A 22954-nucleotide genomic window follows, 5' to 3' on the forward strand; every position below is an offset into this window, starting at 1 on the left:
TCCCCCTTCCCACGCTCTATCAGCCCTCCCCCACCACCACACCGGGTGCTGTTCTGCTTGGAGGAGGCAGCTCTGTCAGAATGACAGTGAGGCAAGCCAAGCTCACGCAGGTCCCACTGCGGCATGCCGAGACAAGTGATGTCATTCTGCGGGACGTGCATGAGCAAACGTAACTGTCACTTGCATGCAGGAGGATCGTAGAACATGCTGTCAGTGCTTTGCTGAACAAGGGCCCAGGGATGGCGGCGGCAAGGATGCGGGGCAGGGTCAGGGAAAGGCGGAGGTGGAGTTTGGCTACAGCTGGCGTGATCCGGAAGGGGGAGCTCTTTTATTGGTGGTCAGTAAGAGCAGTCCTCTCACTGACCACAAATGAAAGTTGTCACTTCTAGAAGTTCGCCGGATAAATGGCCTCAGGGGGCCGCATGCGGCCCGCGGGCCTTAGTTTGGGGACCCCTGCTCTAGATGGTTGAGTGGATCAGAGATCTAATGCCTTACTAGTGTAAAGCCAAGTTCTACTCATATGCAGTTATTTAATAAATTGGGGAAATGGGCCTCCTGCCTTTAGTAATAGCTCCTCTTCAGTGAAATGTTGAATATTTACTTCAAGTGAAGGAAGTTTTCTCTTTTGTCCCTTAAGGAAGTCGTCTTTTGTAGAGACTGCACTTGAAGTCACAAGGGAAGCTGTCTTGTTGTATGTTTCTTGTGCTTGGGATGTAAATACGTTTCCTGCCAGTACTATATCTTTGCTTGCCTGGAAGAAGCTGGAGGGGAGGGGAGGTTTTCCAGCTACACAAATATTAGGATACAGCCATGCACATTGGTAGGATTGACTGTGTAAATGCTGGTCAGGTTGCACTCACACTTATAGCCCCCGCCGACTGTTCAGTTCCGAAACATCATGAAGGGCAATGTAAAACCATTCTAAGCTTTTTTGTGTGTGTTAAAGGAGAAGTCTGGCGAACATTTTTATTAAAGTGGTTGTCCAGCGAAAATCTTTCTTTCAAATCAACTGATACCAGAAAGTGATATAGATTTGTAATTTACTTCTATTAAAAAAAATCTTACCATACTTATTAGCTCCTGTATGTCATGCAGTGAATTATTTTTTTTTTTTTCAGTCTGACAGTGTGCTCCCTGCTGACATCTCTGGCCGAGACAGGAACTGTCCAGAGCAGGAGAGGTTTTCTATGGGGACTGATAGATAACCGAGACAACAGTTCTTGTCTCGGTCAGAGATGTCAGCAGAGAGCAGTGTCAGACAAAACAACATTTCCTGCATGACATACAGCAGCTAATAAGTATAGGAAGACTTGAGATTTTTTTTATAGAAGTAGATTACAAATCTATATAACTTTTTGATACCAGTTGATGTGAAAGAAAACGTTTTTCGCTGGACAACCCCTTTAACGTATTGTATTTACCCCCCCCCCCAAAAAAAAATAAAAAAATAAAAAAAAAACCTTTATATAAATCACCAATATACACTTATTATGGGAAATGCACATAAAGTGCTTTTTTCTCTGCACTTATTACTGCATCAAAGCTTCACTTCCTGGATAAAATGGTGATGTCACAACCCAACTCCCAGAGCTGTGTGGGCTGTGGCTGCTGGAGAGAATGATGGTAGGGGTACACTGAGATAAACAGGGCACTGGAGGGACACAGAGCATCAATCTGCTATCATCCTCTCCAGCAGCCACAGCTCGCACAGCTCTTGGAGTCAGGTCGTGACATCACCATGTTATCCAGGAAGAGAAGCCTTGATGCCGTAGTAAGTGCAGGAAAAAAGCACTTTATGTGCATTTTCCGTAATAAGTGTATATTGGTGATTTGTATAACTTTTGGGGGGGAAAATTACAATACTTGAATAAAAATTTTTTTGCCAGACTTCTCCTTTAAATGACTTGTCAGTCCTCCTTATATAACCTTGTTTTTTCTCTGCCTATGATTTTTAAGTTCTGTAAACTGATTGGAACCTTTGATTTGTCCAGATACCAAGTTTCCAGTTCTGCTAAGCTAGTAATGTGTATTTCTTTATTACAGTGAGAGAAAAGAGGAAGAGTAACCATATAAATCATGTAAGTAGCATTCACCTGCTGATTTATTGCTGCTTTAATGATACCAGAGCACATTGTATTCTTACAATTTCCTCACATTTGCCTATGGTCTTTCTCCATGCTATTATTGGTTGGGTTATTAATATATGCTTGTTAAACACTCTGCTACATCATTTACTAAACTTTGTTCTACATGCTGTAAATCAGCTGGCTGTGAATGTTTATACATAATGAAAAACCTTGCAGAAAAGGCAGTTCCCTAATACACCAGTCACACTGATTTGGTATATGATCACTCTTTATTTTGGCATATACTTCACTGTGATAATATCTGTATGCTGTCTTCATTTAGGATTAGCCCATGTAAAAACCTGTTCATGGCAAGTTTTTTTTTTTTTTTTTTACATTTTAAAGGGAAACTGACAGCAAGGATATGCATATATCCATGCTGCCAGTTTCCAGGTGTCAGTCACAAGAGCCTTGCATACATACCTTTGGCGATATTCTATGATTCGCCCGAGGCTGTGCGCCCTGGGCACACTCTACAGTGACAATGTCGGCTCAGAATAAAGATGCCTTTTATCGAAGCAGCTGCATCACTTAGCATCACCAAAGAAATGTATGCAATGCTCCTGTGACTAGTATCCAGAAACTGGCAGCCCAGTTATAGTTCTGTGCTTTCAGTTTCCCTTTAATAAACACCAGTTGCAATTTGTCTATACCAAGAAGTTAGCGCCATCTATATCAGTCTTAATAGTACAGGGGCAGGGGGAATGCTGACAGGCTTCATCCGTTTTCCAAGTCTTCTTACTAGACACCCTTTTTCTGCAGATTTTTGTTTCTGACCTGGCAACATACAAACATAAATCAATCGTATTTCTAATGCTTAGATAATTACGGCTTGTGTTATTTTACAGTGCTCTAGCGCCATCTGTCTGTAAATCATAGCATTTTTTTTATTCTTTTTATTTTAATTTTTTTAACATTTTAGATTTGGTCAAAATCTTTACCCAAAATACTTTAATACTTTAAGACTGATTTACTAATAATATATAAAATTCTTAAAGTGTAAATTTAGACTGGCACCAAACTTACCACATATGATCACATAGTTGTGTATTAATGCAGTTAAAGTGACACTAGAATTTTTGTTCATACACAGGTCTCTCCTGGGCAACTTACAAAGAAGTACAGTTCATGTTCCACAATATTCTTAGATGACAGCACAGTCAGTCAACCCAACCTCAGAAGCACAATAAAGTGGTGAGTGATTAAAAGTAAACCTGCAATATTTCTGTTGTCAATCCACTCTTGAGCTTGGCTTACTAAAAAAGGATGAAAATTAGGCTGGGTTCACACTGCATTTGTATTCACATTTAATGTATACGTTTTAGAGTCTGGGAAAGGATAAAAACGTAAGCTGGTGGATGCTAAAAACAGATTCTTCTGCGTGCCATACAGCAGAACCCATAAACATCACTATAAACTTTATAAATTATAAACTGTGCCTTATGTCTCACAAACAAGCCGTACACCCCCCCAATGCTTCCGCTGTGCACTCCTCTGGTCCCACCTGTGCTTCTGTTCTGCTGGCCTCTGATAAGGTCCTGCTCCCAAATCAGCCAATTACAATTTTGATCGGGGGAGCAGGACGTCAGCAGGAGCCACCAAGACTGGAACATAGCCAGGATGAAAAAATTGTGCAGCAGGGGAGCGAGGGTAGGTAGTTTGCATAATGTAACATTTTGGTGGGGGGTTGTTTGTTTTTCTTCAGGAGAGATAATAAAATCTTAATTTGATGCTACGTTTTAACCCCTTAAGGACAGAGCCTGAAATGGCCTTAAGGACAGAGACAAATTTTATGAATATGACCAGTGTCACTTTATTCATTAATAACTTCCGGATGCTTTTACCTATCCAGCTGATTCTGAGATTGTTTTCTCGTGACATATTGTACTTAACATTTCTGGTAAAATGGAGTCGATACTGATAATGAATCTTTATGAAAAACACCAACATAACGTGAAAAATTTTAAAAAAATGCATTTTTCAAACTTTGAAACCTTTCTGCTTATACAGAAAATGGTTATACCACATAAATTATATATTAAATAGCATTAGCAACATTTTTGTTGGCGGCATTTATTAAACTATATTTCATTTTTTTTAGACAATAGGAAGCTTAAAACATTAGCAGCAATTTTCCAAATTTTCTGTAAAATTTCAAAATCGGATATTTTTAGGGACCTGTTCAGGTTCAAAGTGTATTTGAGGGGCCTGTATGTTAGAAAGCCCCACAAAGCACCCCATTTCAGAAACTGCACCCCCCCAAACTCTGCAAAAGCACATCCAGAAAGTTTTTTAACCCTTTAGGGGAGTCACAGAAATAAAAGCGAAGTGTGTAAGAAATTTGAAAATTTTTATTTTCTGTGCAGAGATTTTATTGTAATCCAATATATTTCATAATGATAAACCTATTAGCAGAGAAATGCACCCCAATATTGATTGCCCCGTTTCTGCAGTTTATAGAAATACCCCATATGTGGCCCTATTGCGCTATTTGACGCAACCACAAGCGCCTAGTGAATTTCAACGCCTCCGTTATATTTGGTCATTTTTGACCGTACCACTTCAGGTTGGCAGAGGCTCTGGGGTGCCAAAACCTAAAAAACACCCCTAAAGGGACACCATTTAGAAAACTGCACCCCTCAAGGAATGTAACAAGGGGTGCGGTTAGCATCTGGACCCCACAGGTGCTTCACAGATTTTCAGAACAATGTGGTATAAAAAAGGAAAAATTCAATTTTTTACACTAAAATGTTGTAAAAATGAATGCTAGAACAAGGGGATAAAAGAAAAAAAAACACCAAACATGTAGCGCAGTTTCTCCCGAGTACAGAAATACCCCACATGTGGACATAAAGTGCCAAGCGGGCGCAGGACGGGCCTCCAAAGGGAAGGAGCGCCAATTGGCCTTTGCAAGCTGGATTTTACTGGAATGGATTTCAAGGGCCATGTCGCATTTACAGAGCCCTCGTGCTACCAAAACACTGGCAACCCCCCACAAGTGACCCCATTCTGGAAACTACACCCCTCAAGTAATCTAACAAGGAGTTCAGTGAGCATATGGACCCCACTGGTGACGGGCACAAATGTGGAACAATGTGACGTGAAAGGGAAAAATTTCATTTTTTCACTTTCACGGCACAAATGTGGCCGTCATCAAGGGGTCCATATCCTCACTGCACCCCTTGTTAGATTCCTTGAGGGGTGTAGTTTCCAGAATGGGGTCACTTGTGGGGGGTTTCCAGTGTTTTGGCAGCACAAGGGCTCTGTAAATGCGACATGGCGTTCATCATCCATTCTGGCCAAATCCAGCCTTCAAAATCCAAATGGCACTCCTTCCCTTCGGAGGCTTGCCCTGCGCCCACATGGCGCTTTATGTCCACATGTTGGGTATTTCCATACTCAGGGGAAATTGCTCTACACATTTAGTGTTTTTTTATCTTTTAACCCCTTGTGAAAATGAAAAAATCAAGACAAGATCAATGATTTAGTGTAAAAATTAAACATTTTTTACACTAAATGTTGGTCTAGCCTTGATTTTTTTCCTTTTCCACAAGGGGTTAAAAAAAAAGTGAACACAAAACGTGTAGGGTAATTTCCCCTGAGTACAAAAATACCCCACATGTGGATATAATTTGCCATATGGGCAGAGGGCAAGCCACCAAAGGGACAGAGCGCCATTTAGAGGCTGGAATGGAGGATGGAGGCCATGTCGCAATTACAAAGCTCCTGTGCTGCCAGGACAGTAGAAACCCCCCACAAGTGACCCCATTCTGGAAACTACACCCCATAAGGAATCCAACAAGGGGTACAGTGAGTATATGGACCCCACTGGTGATGGGCACATAAGTGGAACATGTGCCATGAAAATAAAAAATACAATTTTTTTTCATCTTCACGGCCCAAATGTGCCAGTCACCAGGGGGCCATATTCCCGCTGCCCCCCTAGTTAGAGTCCTTATGGGGTGTAGTTTCCAGAATGGGGTCACTTGTGGGGGGTTTCTACTGCCCTGGCATCACAGAGGGTTTATAATTGCATCATGGCATCCTCTAATGGGAATGGCGGCCATACCTATTTAGCTGGGGAAAAGGGACAATTCTAATTTATTTGGGGGTATTAGGCCAATTATTAGTTTATAAGGTTGAAAATGACAGGTGTCCATCAAATTCAACCTGTGTTGATCCAGAGGAAGGCAAAAAAACCCTCGTAAGGCAGACGACAGTAGCCTCATCACAGGGAAAAAATTCCTTCCCGATTCCATAATGGCGATCAGAATAATCCCTGGATCAACGTGACCCCTGAAAGAGGAATAAGGGACAGAATTTAGATAATGTAGAACTCCAATGACGTGTGGTGGGCCTTGAAGCGATCCAGTATGCAGAGGCCGGGGTGATCAGGACAGGTGTCACACTGGAAAATGGTGTCCTTCCTGATCCCCCTGTTACGCCACACTCTGCACTTCTTCTGGGGTCTCCCTTTCTCCAGTGTGGGGGACGTCACCTGGAAAATGTTGTCCTGGTGCGATACGGGTTCCTTCATATCCAGAAGCGCTGGGTCCGCTCCATGGCTGCTAAATATTAGGGCTCTATTACTGCTTCTGATATTTTCGTATCGTGCCGCAAGCTACAGTAGCTCACTCAGCGAGGGACCAGAAGATGGGGTGCTGGTATAAAAGTTATCCCTGTACAGGTGGTGACCTTTATCCAGCAGTGGGAAGATCAGTTCCCGAACGATCTCCCCACTAACTCGGAGGATGGGGGGGGCATCTGGGGGCTGCATTCGGGTGTCCCTTCCTTCATACACTCTAAGGGTACGTGTACACTGCGGAATGGCGAAGGATAACCCTTTGTGCATTCCGCAGCTGGCACCCGCCGGCGGACTGATGGAGGCACGCGTCTCGTGTCACACTCCATTATATGCACGGGCGGATTCTGCCCTCTGTCCAATGTGTTCATTCTTTGGACAGACGGCGGAATCTGCCCGTGCATAGAATGGAGTCTATGACACGGGTGGAGACGCTCGCCTCCATCAGTCCGCCGGTGGGTGCCAGCTGCGGAATGCACAAAGGGTTATCCTTCGCCATTCCGCAGTGTGCACGTACCCTGGATCTGTAAGAGTACCCTGAGGTACTGTCACAGAGTTTGTAGAATTTCACGCCATACCGCCATCTCTTATTGGGACGGTACTGGCGGAAAAGACGTGTCTGGGGGGCAGCGTACGCTACGCTACCCCCAGACACGTCACTGGATGATGAGGATGAATGGAGGAAAGAAGGATCCCCCCCATTCATCCTCACTGGCTGTTTCGGTGTCGGAGGCCTAATAGCCTATGCGTCCGACACCGAAAACACCCTGGGGGCCATCTTTATACGGGGATTGGTATATGGGGTATGTAAATGTGTAGTGGTGTAGTGTTTTTTACGTGTTTTTTTGACAGGAAGATAAAATATCCCTTTGCCAAGAAAGGAGCTGCTGATAAATGCCGCACTTATGTGCGGCACTTATCAGCAGCCAGTGGCGGTAGGATATAGAGGGGAAAAACGCCCCTACGCTGAAAAGGAGGAGTTGCTGATCAGCGGCGCACTTACGGGCGATGCTGATCAGCACTCAGCGGCGTTAGGGCGCAAAAAAAGAAAAGAAAAAAAAATTGGAAAAAAAAAAAAAAATCTTTTTAACCCAAAGCAACTGATCAGTGAATGATATTCACTGATCAGCCGCTAGGGGGCGGTAGAGCGACGCTGCCGGAGATTACCGAGGCCCGCCGAACACGAGGACCCGAGCGATTACGAAGATTTCCGACGCTGGACGACCGAACCCGGAAGTGACCCGAAGAAGACGCGAGGACGGCGCGGACCGCAGATCGTCGCTCCGGACGCCCAGATCAGGTGAGTATGGTACACCTGCACCACACACACCTGTTCTGCACCCCTCAGCTACCTAGCTAAGGGGTGCAGAACGCGACAAAACAGTTTTTTTACAGTTTGATCGCCATGATGGGCCGGCCGGTACTGGCCAGCCTATCACGGCCATCATGGGGGTGGCATCGGCACCATATTTGGTGGGGACACTAATGGCGATTGCCATTGCTTTCCGGGTCACCGATGAACCGGAAAGCTGTTTCCAGCTGCTATATGCTGATCTGTATAGATCAGCATATAGCAGCGATCGTCGGCACGGGAGGGGTTAATCACCCCCCGTGCCGACGAGCAGAGATGGCCTGCTATACATTATAACAGGCCATCTTCCCCGACCGCTGTGTGTGAACACACAGCGATCGGGGAAACATCGGGCGTAAGTATACGCCCGTTTGCGTTAAAGCCCACTCTGCGGGGGCGTATACTTACGCCCGATGTCGTTAAGGGGTTAATGACACACTCAACCTGGGTGTTGGTGTAACCCTGAACGTACCGGTATGTCCTTACTTCCTATGCAGCCTATAAAGCGAGCTCAGCTGAGGTCGCTTCATAGCAGGTGGGGGTCAGCTGCTATGAGCAGTCAGGTTCTCACTACTAGGGGCCTATTCCACGGAGCGCTCCATGGAATAGATAGAACGATCAGCCAATGATCGTGTTATCGGCTGATCGTTCATTTAGGTTCAGTCCTAAAATCATCGTTCGCCATAAGCGCATTGCTATGTTGGAATAGCGGTGCGCGGCGGCGACCGACTATTTTAGCAGCACCATACATTACCTGTCCGGGCTGCAGGTCTTCTCCTTCTCTCCCGGTCCCGCACCACAGTAGCTTCAGAGCGGGGCTGTCTGAACTGACAGAACGCTCATCCACGCGGGACCACCGCGGCCAGTGATTGGCTGAGTGGTCTTCAGTTCTGACAGCCCCGCTCCGAAGCTGCTGCGCGCGGGACCCCGGGAGAAGGAGAAGACCTGCAGCCCGGACAGGTAATGTATGGCGCAAGGGCTGCAAGGACATCGGTAACTATGTCCCTGTAGCCCTCTCTTATCGGGGCCGTGGAATAGGCCCAGTAAACGAGCGCCGATCTAGCAGATCGGCGCTCGTTTACATCGTTGATTGGGCCCTCATCGGCCCGTGGAATAGAACCCTTACTGACAGGCTCCTGTGATTGCGGGGGTCCTGGTTGCTTTCCCAGGAGTTTTCCTTACCTCCATGTGGTCTGCACTCTATGTGCAGAACGCTGATCAATGCTTTTCTATGGCATAGCATTGACCAGTGTATGCAATCCAATGACTCTATGCCAAAGTCCACCAGGGGGACTGTAAGGGTTATCCAGCGCTACGAAAACATGGCCACTTTCTTCCAGAGACTCCCAATCCCTCAGGCTAATTGCCTAGGGACAAACTCCCCCTTTAATGGGACCCAACTAAAGTCTAACTTTTAGTCTTACATACAAATAAAATCTGTCTATCAACTGGTAGAAAGAATGTGTTAAAAACAGTAGAACTGCTACCATATAAACCATATGCAGTAGAACCAAACCAGGTCTATGTCACTGAATATGGTGGAGCAGTGTGCTGTTACTATCTAAAATCTGCCTATAGCCCCTCCTCAGGAAGAATTGCTATCAAGCCTCCTATGGTCTCCTCCTTCTTATGTGGCCTGATCTAATCAGGGGGTCCTCAGTCCTGCCCCCAAACAAATGGTCACCTGTCCAATAGGGTGTCAAGGAAATAGCACTTAGCAATAAAAGTGGCTCTAATTTGCTCCTATTTTAGGGTCCATTTGTACAGAAAGATTATCTGACAGATAATCTACCAAAGATTTTAAGCCAAAACCAGGAATGGATTTGAAAAGAGGAGAAATCTCAGGCTTTCCTTTATGACGTGATCTCTGTTTTTAGTCTGTTCCAGGCTTTGGCTTCAAATCTTTGGCAGATAATCTCTCAGATAATCTTTCTGTGTAAATGGACCCTTAGTATAGACATATGATCTCTGATCATGTGCAAGTTAAATCATGTGATACTTAGTACCACATCATCACACAGAGCCACACTCTTCCTCTGTTGTACATTGATGATGCGCTGCTCATGTGACTAAGCACATGTGACTAGGGAGCTCCGATCATGTGACGACCAATACTGAAATTCTTAAAAAATAATTACCTGTAATAAAACCGTCCAACGCGCCATTACAAAGTACGCTTGTTCCTGAAAAAAACAAGTCCTTACATGGCCCTTTAGATAGAAATATGAAAGCGCTAGAGCTGTGAGAAGGCAAGGAGGAAAAAACGAAAATACAAAAATGAAAATTGGCGTGCTCATAAAAAGGGTTAAAGGGGTATTCTGGCTTTCTTACTATCTAACTGTGCTTAAAGGGAACCTGTCACCCCCCGTGCCGGGGTGACAGGCTCCCGACCCCCTGTTAGAGCCCCCTATACTCACCTAATCCCGCCGGGTCCCGCTTCTGGAGATGGTCGGGTCACGGAGATCTCAGCCGCTGCAGCCGGACGCGCGCGCTCCTCAGATGAGTCCAACGCTCATAGAGAATGACGGAGCGCTGGACTCTCTTGTCATTCTCTGAGTGTTGGACTCATCTGAGGAGCGTGCGCGCCGGGCTTCGGGCGCCGATATCTCTGTGACCCGACCATCTCCAGAAGCGGGATCACGTGAGTATAGGGGGCTCTAACGGGGGGTCAGGAGCCTGTCACCCCGTCACCGGGGGTGACAGGTCCTCTTTAAGGAGGTGTGAATTAAAAGAATTTATTTGCCCCGCTGCTGTCTCTGCCTTGGCTGCAGGCACTTTCTTGCTTCCTGCTCAGCCAAGCTGTGGCTGGGGTGGATCCAACTGCAGCCAATGAGTGGCTGAGCAGGTGATCGCCTGGTGCCAAGGCATAGACACGGGCTTGAAATATACAGGCAGCCAGGAATATAAGTATAGGTAGGGTTTTCTCTGTTTAAATGAACCCTGAACACAGGTGGATAGAAAAATATTTGTAAAGCAAACTCAATATTGTCAGTTCTTAGTAATACTCAATATCTGCCTTGTCCATTTTGCAGTTTGCATCTTTTTTTTGTCTGTTTTTATGATACTGCTTCATTTTTCCACTTCTTGTCTTTACTCTTTTATGTTTCTCTGTTGTTTTTCAGTGTTACCTTAGCAATATATTACCACATAAAGAACAGGTATGGAAAATGCTCGTCTGTGGATTATTTACCAGATTATAAAGTCTCAGTGACTAAATCCATTACTGTCAATTGCGCACACACACACACACACACACACAGACACACGTCTTAAACATCATTAACCCCTTGCTGCACTCGTACACATATATATACATACCGTTAATTAATGTTTTGTAAAGTGTATTACACAAGTAAATGAGGCACTTACACATAGACGATGTGCTGACCGCAGTCCCTGCTCTCTGTCAAAATAGCTGCTGATGGCTTGGTTTTTTAATACGAGTTGTGCTTTTTAAAGAGAAAACATAAGCGGGAATACCATGCTAAACCTGTCGGCAGCATATAAGTAGTTGGCCAATGATTACTACTAGAGCTGAGCACAACTTGAGCATGCTCGCGTCCATTCGTTCAGCATTTCTAAAGAAGTTAGATGCAGCCCTTGGGGGTCTGGGAAAACATGGATACAGCCTAATTACTACCTTGTTGTTTCCTTTGTCCTTGCCATCTAATCCTAATATATGTGGAAAATATATATTTATATGATTCATACCACCATAACCATATCAATGTTGACATGATTAACACCTATTTTATTTGCGCCAAAAACCTGTCTGATGGGTATACTGTACTGTCTTTTTTTTAGAGATTCGGACAGATCCCTGGACATATTTGATGAAAAACTGCATCCTTTAACGGTAAGATCTGCCCGCTTTGAAACATAGAAGATTGTCGTTAGAAAAAAGACCACTTGGTCCATCTAGTCTAGATATATGTTTATCGCAGGCATGTTTACATACTGGTATTGTAGATTCACCTACCACATCTGCTGGATGTTTGTTCCAAGCATCTACTACTATTTCAGTAAAGTAATATTTTCTCATGTTGCTTCTGATTAGAGATGAGCGAATCTACAGTAAGAATGAAGCAAATCGCTTTGTTCCAATCTGCCTTCTCATCAGGCAGCAGGCTTTGAAGTCTGCTCCGCTCCGTGAGGCTCCTCCAGTCCTGGGAAACTTCTCCCAGTTTGTATGAAACCCTCAACATGTATTGTATTTGATTACTAATGTCATTTTCTATAATGTTGGTGCGTATACAACTCCTGTCATAGTTATAATGGCCGTATATAGTCTTGGGGTATTTAGAAATACAATGAAACAGATGACACCGCAGGAGTAACGGACATGAGTGTTTGTTATATGGACAAATAAAAATTGTGGGAGTGCTCTTTTAATAGTCACACATTGCTTGTTAAATCTAATCTGTCGCCCCTGAACAACTACCAGGCTGGTGACACCTCAGGGATAGATCATTCAGAACATAACTTCTGTTGCCTGTGTCTTTATATTCTCATAAAGTCCTTTATTTGGGCCTTGACTAGGTGAGGCCTATCATTCCCTGAGCTCTAGCACCACTACACCTCAGTGTGCTGTATGCTCACCTCTTTATATACCGGTAATGTGTAGTGTGCATCGAGAATCATAGGCCTCCTTCACAATATTCAAACAATGGAAAGAACACTGCAGGGTCATTTATGCACAGTAACGGTTTTACACCTAATCCATCCTTTACTTGTGTCACACCTCTTTTATTTATTATTTTGGCACACTGTTGCTCAACGGGTAGCTAAAGGACAATCATCCGGTCTTGTGTGCACTTTCTATTGTGCTTTCTGTCTGCTAATACTCTCACATTAGTTCCTAGCTCATCCTCCTATAACTTCTATTTTAGGAACTTAGGGCCCTATTCCACGGGCCGAGCAGGGCCCGATCAACTATGTATAAACGAGCGCCGATCTGCTAGATCGCTGCTCGATTACTGGGCCTATTCCACGGCCTGATCGTTGAGCGAGGGTTTCAGGGACATCGTTACCCGTGTCCTTGCAGCATACATTACCTGCAGGGCTTCTCCTCCACTCTGTCTTCCTCCCCGGGTCCCGCGCGCTCTAGCTTCAGAATGGCCTGTCTGCTGACAGGCCACTCAGCCAGCTGACAGGCCACTCTGAAGCTAGAGCGTGGGGGACCTGGGGAGGAAGACAGAGCGGAGGAGAAGCCCTGCAGGTAATGTATTGAGCTTCTCAAATCGTCGGTCGCCCGCCGCGCACCGCTATTTTAGGTCTGGCCCTAAATGAACAATCAGCCGATGACACGATCATCAGCTGATCGTTCTCTCTATTTCACAGAGCGATAATCGGCCGATTGGGGCCGATTCGGCCGATTATCGTTCCTGTGGAATAGGGCCCTTAGGCTGCATTCACAGTGTGTTCCACACAGACGTGAAATGCCTTTGACTGAGCGTCCCCCACCACCGCGCGGCTGCTTCATTACAGTATGGCGCGTATTCATACAGTTCCCCCGCTCCCAGCATCACGGCATAGATGCTGCCTATGCAGTGGGGGCCCCTCCGTTACAGGCATTGTCCCAAATAAGTTCAAAAGAAGTGAAATTTTCTGCACTAAAATACCCCTTAAGGGTAAATTCACACGGGCGGATCTGCCGCGAGTCTCCCGCTCAAAATCCGCATCTAATCCGCAATACACGTAAGTGTGTGTTTGATTGCGGGTAAATCTACATGTAAATCTACCTACATGCAATTTACCCCCAATCCAACACGCACTTACGTGTATTGCGGACTAGCTGCGGATTTTGAGCGTGAGACTCACGGCAGATCCGCCCGTGTGAATTTACCCTAAGGGTAGCTTCACGCACCCTTTATCGCAGCAGATTTCATCTAAATAACTGAACATCGGATCTGTGTGTGTGTGTGAAGGCACCCTTAAGAACACTTAAGACAAATTTCAGCAAATGTCATTACTGATCAATAGACCCTTTTTAACCCTGAAGAACTTTTCCCAGTTTAGACCTTTCGGGAAACCTGACATAATATTGTATTTTGCAGCGTGAGGAGGTGACTGATGACTACTGTAAGCACGATCCGGATCATAAGCACATATACCGTTTTGTGCGGACCCTTTTCAGTGCAGCACAGCTGACAGCGGAATGTGCGATTGTCACTTTAGTAAGTACTGAATCTTGTAAATTGTTTTCCAAAGACTGAAAAAAAGGTATTAGGATGTATGGAGAAGCATATTACAGCTTTTACTGCTGTAGAACTTGGTCAGAATACACCCCATTAGGGGGATTTCACGTGTTGGAATTTGTATGCAGATCTGTCACAAATATGCAGCAGAAACCACATGCAATACATGTGGATTTTGTTGCAGGTTCACAGTGGATCTTGGCACTATACACAAAGGGCAAAATCAGGTATGCAAAAATACTGCAGAGACACAATCACATGTTTCTCAACGACAGTAAGCTATCTACAGACCCTCGTCCGGGAAGAAACAACCAAACCAAGCGGGGTCTCCAGTCAAGGACAATCAAAAAATGACAGGACTTGGGAAATACCCCAAGGTATTCATCCACAGACAGCTGTTTCGAGGTATTTGCCCCTCATCAGTGGGGAGTAGGATTCTGGCTAGTAGGAGCAAAGCCTAGCAAGTGCGTTCAAGACGATGATGGTTCACCTCAGGGAGATCAACCAAAACGCAGCAGAGACAACACCACGTGTTTCTCAAAGTCAGTGAATCTACATTCCTAGTTCCTTGGACACTGAAAAACACGTGGTGTTGTCTCTGCAGTGTTTTGGTTGATCTCCCTACGGTCAAGCATCATTGTCTTGTATACACAAAGGGGGAGATTTACTAAGGAGTCTGTGTGTGACTCTTCTAATGAAGATCGGTATATGTTTTGTTCGAATATCTTGTGTCTGTTTTATAAAAATGTAGCACTGCCATAGTGAATGTACCTAAGTAAAAAGTTACAAAATCGTCACAAAAAGTAAAAGAATTGCGCAAACAAATTCTCCTAATATTGACCAGACGTAGGCCTGCACCAGTTTGTGCAAATTTTTAAAAAGTCGCAAATATTACATTGGAAGCTAATCCCGGTTTATGCTTACTTTTGGGTGAAGACTCAAAACAGGCAGATTAAAAAAAAAGTTGCATCTAAAAAATATTCACCCATCGAATACTGGTTCACAAATAGAACTTAGACCAAAAATTGGCAAAAATCCTATTATAAACCTAAAAATAGGCGCAAAGCCCTTAATAAATTTTCCCCAAAGTGCGGAAATCAGTCACGAATCCAGGATGAGATCAGCAGTAAATGGTGCTGTAAAGGAATATTTTGCTCTTTTAAAAATGTGTAATTTTATAAATTTGTTATTGCTTCACTCCTACTGACATGCAGAATAAAGTTACCATGTCACGTTTACTTCAGTTACTGCACAAATATCAGAATTCTGTTTCTTCACAAATACAACTTGTGTGACTACTGTTAGCCCTCATGTGGCACTGTTTACAGATAAAAATGAAAAAATGCTAATGCCAGATAAGAGTCGGATCAACCATATGAGTTAGCTTACAGAACTCTCTTGTAAGCACATGTAAAATTATTAATTTTAATGTTATTTTAATATTTGCAGCCATACTGTGTTACTGTGCTTATCAGGAGCCTGGACTCTGGTGCCTTCTTGACCTATTGGAGAGAGCAGCTTGCTGAATGAATACACTGCATTTGAGGCCCACAGTGGACACAGAATACTGTATGTGCTGCAACTATTAACTAAAGCTAACACTTATACACATGGTATCACATGTATACACATTCATGCTATCAGACCAGCCAAGCTAAACTGAGTACTTTAACTCAGCTAGCCGGATCCTACTCTGTTGCAGCATTAAGTAGATGACCGATTTCCTTCCATTTCCTCTAACCTGCACAACAGCACCTCCCAGTGGTCTATAGTGTGCATATCAATCAGGAGGCTACGTTCCACTTTTGTTGTGCTTCCAGAGGGGATAGGATAGAAAGTGTGACTAACTTTGAAGATCTAAAAAGTTTACATTTTTAACAAGTCTTTTTTTTGGGGGTAGACAAGTCTTTTTATGACTTAGCTGTCTACAGAAAAACAAGAGAGGATGTTTCTAGCCTTTATGCTGCCTTGCAGAAAGCATGTTTTTTTTTCTTTGGCTCCTTTCCCATTTATTCTATTTTTTTTATAATTTTTAGAATTTTCAAACATGCATTTAGTTTTTTTGTTATCCTGCTTTACCAGAAAACCAGCTCCAGTCTCCTAAAGGCAGCTTTAGTCTTGGGAACTTCCTGCATTTCTTTTTTTTTTTTTTTTTCCTGGTAAAGCATGATGATGTGTCCAAGCTGCCTTCAGGGTCTCGGTCCTGGATTTCAAGTAAGTATAGCTTTGTTTTAATATAGAAAAGAATTTTTAGCTCATTTATAAATGCTAAGTGGGTTCAGTTTATTAACTTCCCAGATAAAGCCAACCCAGATAATTATATACAACAGCACCTATCAGCTGTGGTACTGTTAGTGGTATTTGTGAGCTTGTAAGTACGACCAGATGTTTGGACCCATCTGGGGTGTTTTTCAACGTTGCTGTGGAGAAACAGAATGCAAATGTAACTATCATATAGAGGTATGTGGTAATACAAGCAATACTATATATTGTAGGAACTACATATAGACAACATATAGGTAATCATAGGAATAAAGTATGTGTGTGTGTGTGTGTGTGTGTATGTATATATAATATAGTAGTCACAGAGATATGGTATATACAATGGGGGGGATTTATTAGACATGGTGTAAAGTGAAACTGGCAGATTCCACCTTTCATTTTCCAAAGAGTCTGTGAGAAAAGAAAGTTGGAATCTGATTGGTTGCTAGGGGCAACTGAGCCAGTTTCTCTTTACACCATGTTTGATAAATCTCTCCCAATGTTTATATAAAACGTGCTTAAACTTAGTTTTGTTATAACTGAAAAAAAAAGTGTAAATTAGGAACATGCTTTATATCACTTGATATAAATTGAAAAGACAGTGCCCATTTAAATATTATTGTAGTTGTACTACTATTTTACCACTAGATGTCAGCTTTCTGCCTTAAGTAATTTGTGCAGTTTTTTTCCTCCACGTTTGCGATGGTTAAGTTCTGTCATTTTTTTTTTTTTTTTTTTTTTTTTCACTTGTAGGTTTATCTGGAGAGACTTTTAACTTATGCTGAAATTGATATTTGCCCCAGTAACTGGAAAAGAATCGTATTGGGAGCAATCTTACTTGCCTCTAAGGTATGGGATGATCAGGCGGTTTGGAATGTGGACTACTGCCAGATTTTGAAGGACATTACTGTAGAAGACATGTAAGTTGTAAGATTCTCCCATTTGCATTATAGCCACTTAATACAGACCTTGAGTTTGCCAAAGCTTAAAGAAAACTTGTGTTACCTAAACAAAATGGATGTGCAGTATTCCTTTAAAGTATGGATACCTCAGAATTTTGTGTACAGTAAGTGGTGCCCATCACTCATAGGCTCCTAAGGAAGAAGACAAACTATCATTATAATATAGATAGATTGCAGTATACATAAATAAAAAAAATTAAATATATATATATAAAATATATAAAAAATTTTTTACTTGATGAATGCTCTATTGTGTACAGCAAAAACTGCTAACTTATGGTCCCATTTGACGCTTGTGTAGGTAACAGAAACACATTGTAAAGCGAGCCCTAAAGCCACAGTGACTCACATTTATTGATAACATTTCTTTGCATTAAATAAATGAAAGATAAATAATTGCAGGAATGGCAACTACATCCAAATTAGCCAATCCGTGTGCGATAAAACCAGTTCAGATACAGGGAACAATGCTACTCACTGAGCCACATTACTGTCTGCTCCACCTTTATTTGCATATGGTTATATACCCTGCTGGAAGATTCAGCAATTGTCCAACTTATTTGATTCCATGCAGATGCCACAGAAGCAAATCTATTTTTCTGCAACTGAAATATCACCCATGGCAGATTTGTTGCAGAGCATACAAAAGGTCCTTTTACACTGGACGTTTTGTCAGTGGCAGACAGCCACGAACGAGCACTGGTCGACAAGAATGGCGCTTGTTTGCAGTGCCTTTACACAGCACAACTAATTGAGCAGCCAAGCTGGCCGAGCGATCAGCCATGTACTGTATAGACATCTGTGCTGTCAGTTTCCAGCTCACAAGCCGTGCATACAGTTGTGCTCAAAAGTTTACATATCCCAGAATTTTAATTTCTTGCCCTTTTTTCATATAATATAAATACCACAAAAAAACAAACATGATGAAGATGAAGCCATTTATTGTCAAACTGTGTTTTCTTTTTTAAATTATAATGACAACCAAAACCATCGAAATGACCCTAATCAAAAGTTTACATACCACAGTTCCTAATACCGTGTATTGCCCCCTCTAACATCAATGACTGCCTGAAGACTTTTGTTGTAGTCATGGATGAGCCCCCCCGCAGTTCCTTTAAATTCCTGGGCTTTCTTGCATGAACTGCGCACTTGAGATCTCCCCAAAGTGGCTCATTAATGTTGAGGTCAGGAGACTGAGATGGCCACTCCAGAACCTTCACTTTGTTCTGCTGTAGCCACTGGCACTGTGTTTTGGATTGTTATGTTGGAACATCCAAGTAGGTGCCATGTGCAGCTTCCGAGCTGATGAGTGCTGATAACCTTCAACTTTGACCAAGTTTCCTGTGCCTTTGTAGCTCACACATCACATCAGCGATCCACCTCCCTGCTTTACAGTAGGAATGGTGTTCATTTCATTATAGGCCTTGTTGATGCCTCTCCTAATGTAACGTTTATAGTTGTGGCCAAAAAGTAAAATTTTGGCCTCAACACTCCAAATGACCCTGTTCCAAAAGTTTTGTGGCATGTCTCTGTGCTGTTTGGTGTATTTTAAGCAAGATACTTTGTGGTATTTGCACAGTAATTGCTTTCTTCTAGAGACTCGACTATGCAGAGCATATTTCTTCAAGTGTCTTCCTTTTGTGCATCTTAAAGCAGCCACACCGCTAGTTTTAAGAGAGTCCTCTATTTCAGCTGATGTTAGTGGGGTTTTCTTTGCATCCCAAACAATTTTTCCTGGCTGAAATTTTTGTCAATTTGTTTCAACTTCTGTGCATGTTATCAGGCCAAAATCACCAGGGTATGTAGACTTTTGATTAGGCTCATTTTGATGTTTTTGGTTGTCATGATCGACCTGTCATTGGCTACAGCAGAACAAAGTTAACGTTCAAGAGAGGCCATCTGAGTCTCCTGACCTTAATATCTCTGAGTCACTCTGGGGAGATCTCAAGCACGCAGATCATGCAAGACAGCCCAGGAATTTACAGGAACTGGGGGCTTTTTGCCAAGAAGAATGGGCAGCTTTACCATATGAGAAAACAAAGAGCCTCATCCACAACTACCACAAAAGACTTCAAGCTGTCATTGATGTTAGAGGGGGCAATACACGGTTTTAAGAACTGGGGTATGTAAAGTTTTGATTAGGGTCATTTGGATGTTTTTGGTTGTCATTATGATTTAATAAGAGAAAACACACAGTAGTTTGACAATAAATGGCTTCACCCAACCACTAACCATGAGTGGAAAAAAAGTTTGTGTGTTATCATTCATATTCTATGAAAAAGGACAAGAAAGATTTTGCCAGGGTATGTAAACTTTTGAGCACAACTGTACTTGCCATCCGTGCAGCTTATGGGAGGGATGCCTACTCCCTGCTTCACCCACCCACACACATTCACTAGAAGAAACAAGAAGGCAGAGCGAAAGTGACAACAGGCAGAGAAATCATGAAAATAAGAGGTTCTAGAAATATTTTATAAAATATGATATGCTGTATATGTGCAACTGTCAGCAAATCTTCCCCCCCCCCCCCCCCCCCCCACACACACACACACACACACACACACTGAGTTGCAGGACGGCACTTGCCCCCCCTCCTCCCAGCCCTGGCAACGGTAATGCAGGGCAGTTAAAGAACTGGCGACTTCACAACACTTGCGACACATCTGAATCATATTTAAAACAATACTATAGCTCCTTGGTTTTCGATACTGTATGGTAAATGGAACGGGTCACGCAGATGATCTGGGCAAACTGCAGCATACCCCGTAATAAAGATTTTTATATTTACCTTCTTGGTTCCGGTTCTGCTCTTGAAGCTGTTTGCATTGTAGAGAAATCCCTACTTCACGCCACGCACATTATACTAATGATCAGAGATGAGTCTGATGTCCATAGAAAAATTGCTGATTTGGAAAGAAAAGACGCAGGGATTTCTCTGCAACACGACCGGCTTCCAAAGCATTATCGAAACCTAGAGGGTTATGTTAAGAAATTGAGTAAACTTAGTATTTTTCTGTTTTTGTATCGAGAATCATGATACTAAACTTGGCATCAGTATCAAACTCAAAATTCTGGTATTGTGACCTCCCTACTGTCAGGCCATATAAGATAAAGCCAGGAGAGGGTTAACCTTCTTTATCACCACAATTAAAGTTTTAAGGTTTTTTTTTTCTTTTTTAAATAAATCCAATGAATTAAAGGACATTGTTACAGTACGTGAACAATTTCTTCTTCTACTACTACTACTAACTACTATAAAGCCTACAGGCAATATTTGCTATTTTGTTGCCACAAAGGCATTGTCATAGTAATTGAGCGTCAAAAGGCATAGACTACAAAGATTGTACCGATTGTTATTGCTACATGCAAAACTAGATATTTTTGTGTTTAATGGAAGAACAAGTAACTGTGACAGCAAAAATCACCTAAATAAATTACTTGTTTTCCAGATCTATTGTATCCTTGTTAAAAAGAGGTCTTTTCCAGGTCTTCTCCCTTTATTCTCTGGCTCTATTTATTATTCTATTTGCCCAGTGACATTCACACTCTGTGTTTGTACCTTATTTATGAAGGCCGCACTTTAGTATCACAGTAATTTGGTGTTGGTCCTTTAAGCATTATGTTTGTCTGCATTTAAGATGTATTAGGACAAAAGAAAGAAGTGCAGAGCGCTGATGTGATTTAGTGCATCGATCAGCTGATCTCAGGTCTAATTTACATTTCTATAGGTCTGGCCACTAAGCAAGAAAGGAAAATGATTTTGGCTATGACCTCTACGCCAACTATACATTTTGAAAGAATCGTACCCCACAGGTATTTTATTGTGTAGTGTTAGTGTGCGGCCCACCATTTAAAGCGTTTATTCAACAGAAATGTGATTTCCAACTCCCTAAAGTGAATACTGGTAAATTGAAAATCAACTTTTAAGAAGAATCTGCATGGCGTAAAGCTGGCTGTATGGAAGAGCTGTATTACACGGACAGCCTAAAGGTTGTCTTTATTACATAGCCTGATTTGGCAATAATTGCCCTGTGTAATAGGGCTTTGACCCCCCACCTCTAATGACCCTCATGTTTAATGGACACAGAAAGGATCATATGACTAAGGAAAACCTCAGACCTCCTCTTACACCTTAGGTGTCCTAGCATGATGTTGTCTGTAACATAAATAAAAGCCTGGACGGGGTGTCTGCTGTGGATATAGTGTACCTGTATTTTGCAAAAGCATTTTAACACTGTCCCTCATGTGAGTCTGATGGATAAATTATGGTCTATGGGTTTATAAAGTTTAGTCTGTTACTGTATTGAAAACTGGCTTAATAATCATACCCAGAGTGGTGGTCAATGATTCCTACTCTGAATGGTCCCCGGTAATAAGTGGTGTACCCCAAGGGTCAGTACTGAGCCCTCTTCTGATATTGAGGATGGCATAAACAGCAATGTTTCTATCTTTGGAGATGACACCAGAAGTACAGTCTGTGGAAGATGTGCAGATGTTACAGGCTGACCTAGACAGAGTATTTGGGCGTCCACTTGGCAAATGAGGCTCTAATAACGCACAAGCATCATATGTCCTGGGGGGGAGTTACACTGGGAGGGTCACTGATAGAGAAGGATCTGGGTGTACTTGTAGATAATAGACTACAGAACAGCACACAATGTCAGTCAGCTGTTTCTAAGGCCAGCAGAATATTGTCATGTAATAAAACAGGGACAGAGATATAATATTACCGTTCTATAAAGCTTTGGTGTGGCCTCATCTGGAGTATGCTGTCCAGTTTTGGAACCAGATTTACAGAAAGGACATCCTAGGACTGGAAAGGGTACAAAGACGGACAACTAAACTAATAAGGGGAATGGAGTATCTTAGTTATGAGGATAGAATGAAAGAATTAGAATGAAAGAATTACATTTGTTTAGTCTTGGGAAGAAACATATGATGGAAAATATGGTTAATTTTAATTTACATGGGATCAGGAAAGACTTAAGGCCCTATTCCACGGAACGATTATCGGCCGATATTGGCCGCTACAGACGATAATCGTCCCGTGGAATAGAGTGCAACGATCAGCCGACATCGTTCATGTCGACTAATCGTTGCAGTCGCTTGTTTTTCAACATGTTGAAAAACAAGCGACTGATACAGCAACGATCTGCTGCCGTCGCTCCATTGAATAGGAGCTTCAGCAGCAGACACTGCTGTATCCTCTGGGCTACCCGGACGATCAGCGATCACCCGGGCAGCCCCCCGCAGCTCCCTGCCGCCCCTCCTGCACTCACCCTCTCGCTGCAGCCGCATCCAATGGCGGCGGCAGCGAGCTGGGAACGAGGAGCAAACGAGCGCTGAGAGCGCTCGTTTGCTCCACTAGACGGCCCGTGGAATAGGTCCATTAGGGATTTGAATCTTTATAGTCTAGAAGAAAAGAGGAGGGGTGTGTGGCAGGATTGACGCCTTTTTTGTTAAAGCTAAATCGG

The 22954-nt window shown here is 43.0% G+C and overlaps 1 protein-coding gene across 1 annotated transcript in view; it reads left to right on the forward strand.

Moving 5' to 3' along the window:
* Positions 1–22954, forward strand: part of CCNYL1 (cyclin Y like 1) — a 46842-nt gene that overhangs the window by 14947 nt on the left and 8941 nt on the right. Inside the window, exons 3-8 of the mRNA XM_069983474.1 lie at positions 2044–2078; positions 3220–3320; positions 11182–11217; positions 11864–11915; positions 14116–14235; positions 17272–17438. Of these exons, the coding sequence (XP_069839575.1) occupies positions 2044–2078; positions 3220–3320; positions 11182–11217; positions 11864–11915; positions 14116–14235; positions 17272–17438 (511 nt within the window). The remainder of the gene's footprint in view (positions 1–2043; positions 2079–3219; positions 3321–11181; positions 11218–11863; positions 11916–14115; positions 14236–17271; positions 17439–22954) is intronic.

This window comes from Dendropsophus ebraccatus, chromosome 9 (assembly GCF_027789765.1).
Source record: "Dendropsophus ebraccatus isolate aDenEbr1 chromosome 9, aDenEbr1.pat, whole genome shotgun sequence".
In the NCBI taxonomy this organism is placed as follows: Eukaryota; Metazoa; Chordata; class Amphibia; order Anura; family Hylidae; genus Dendropsophus; species Dendropsophus ebraccatus.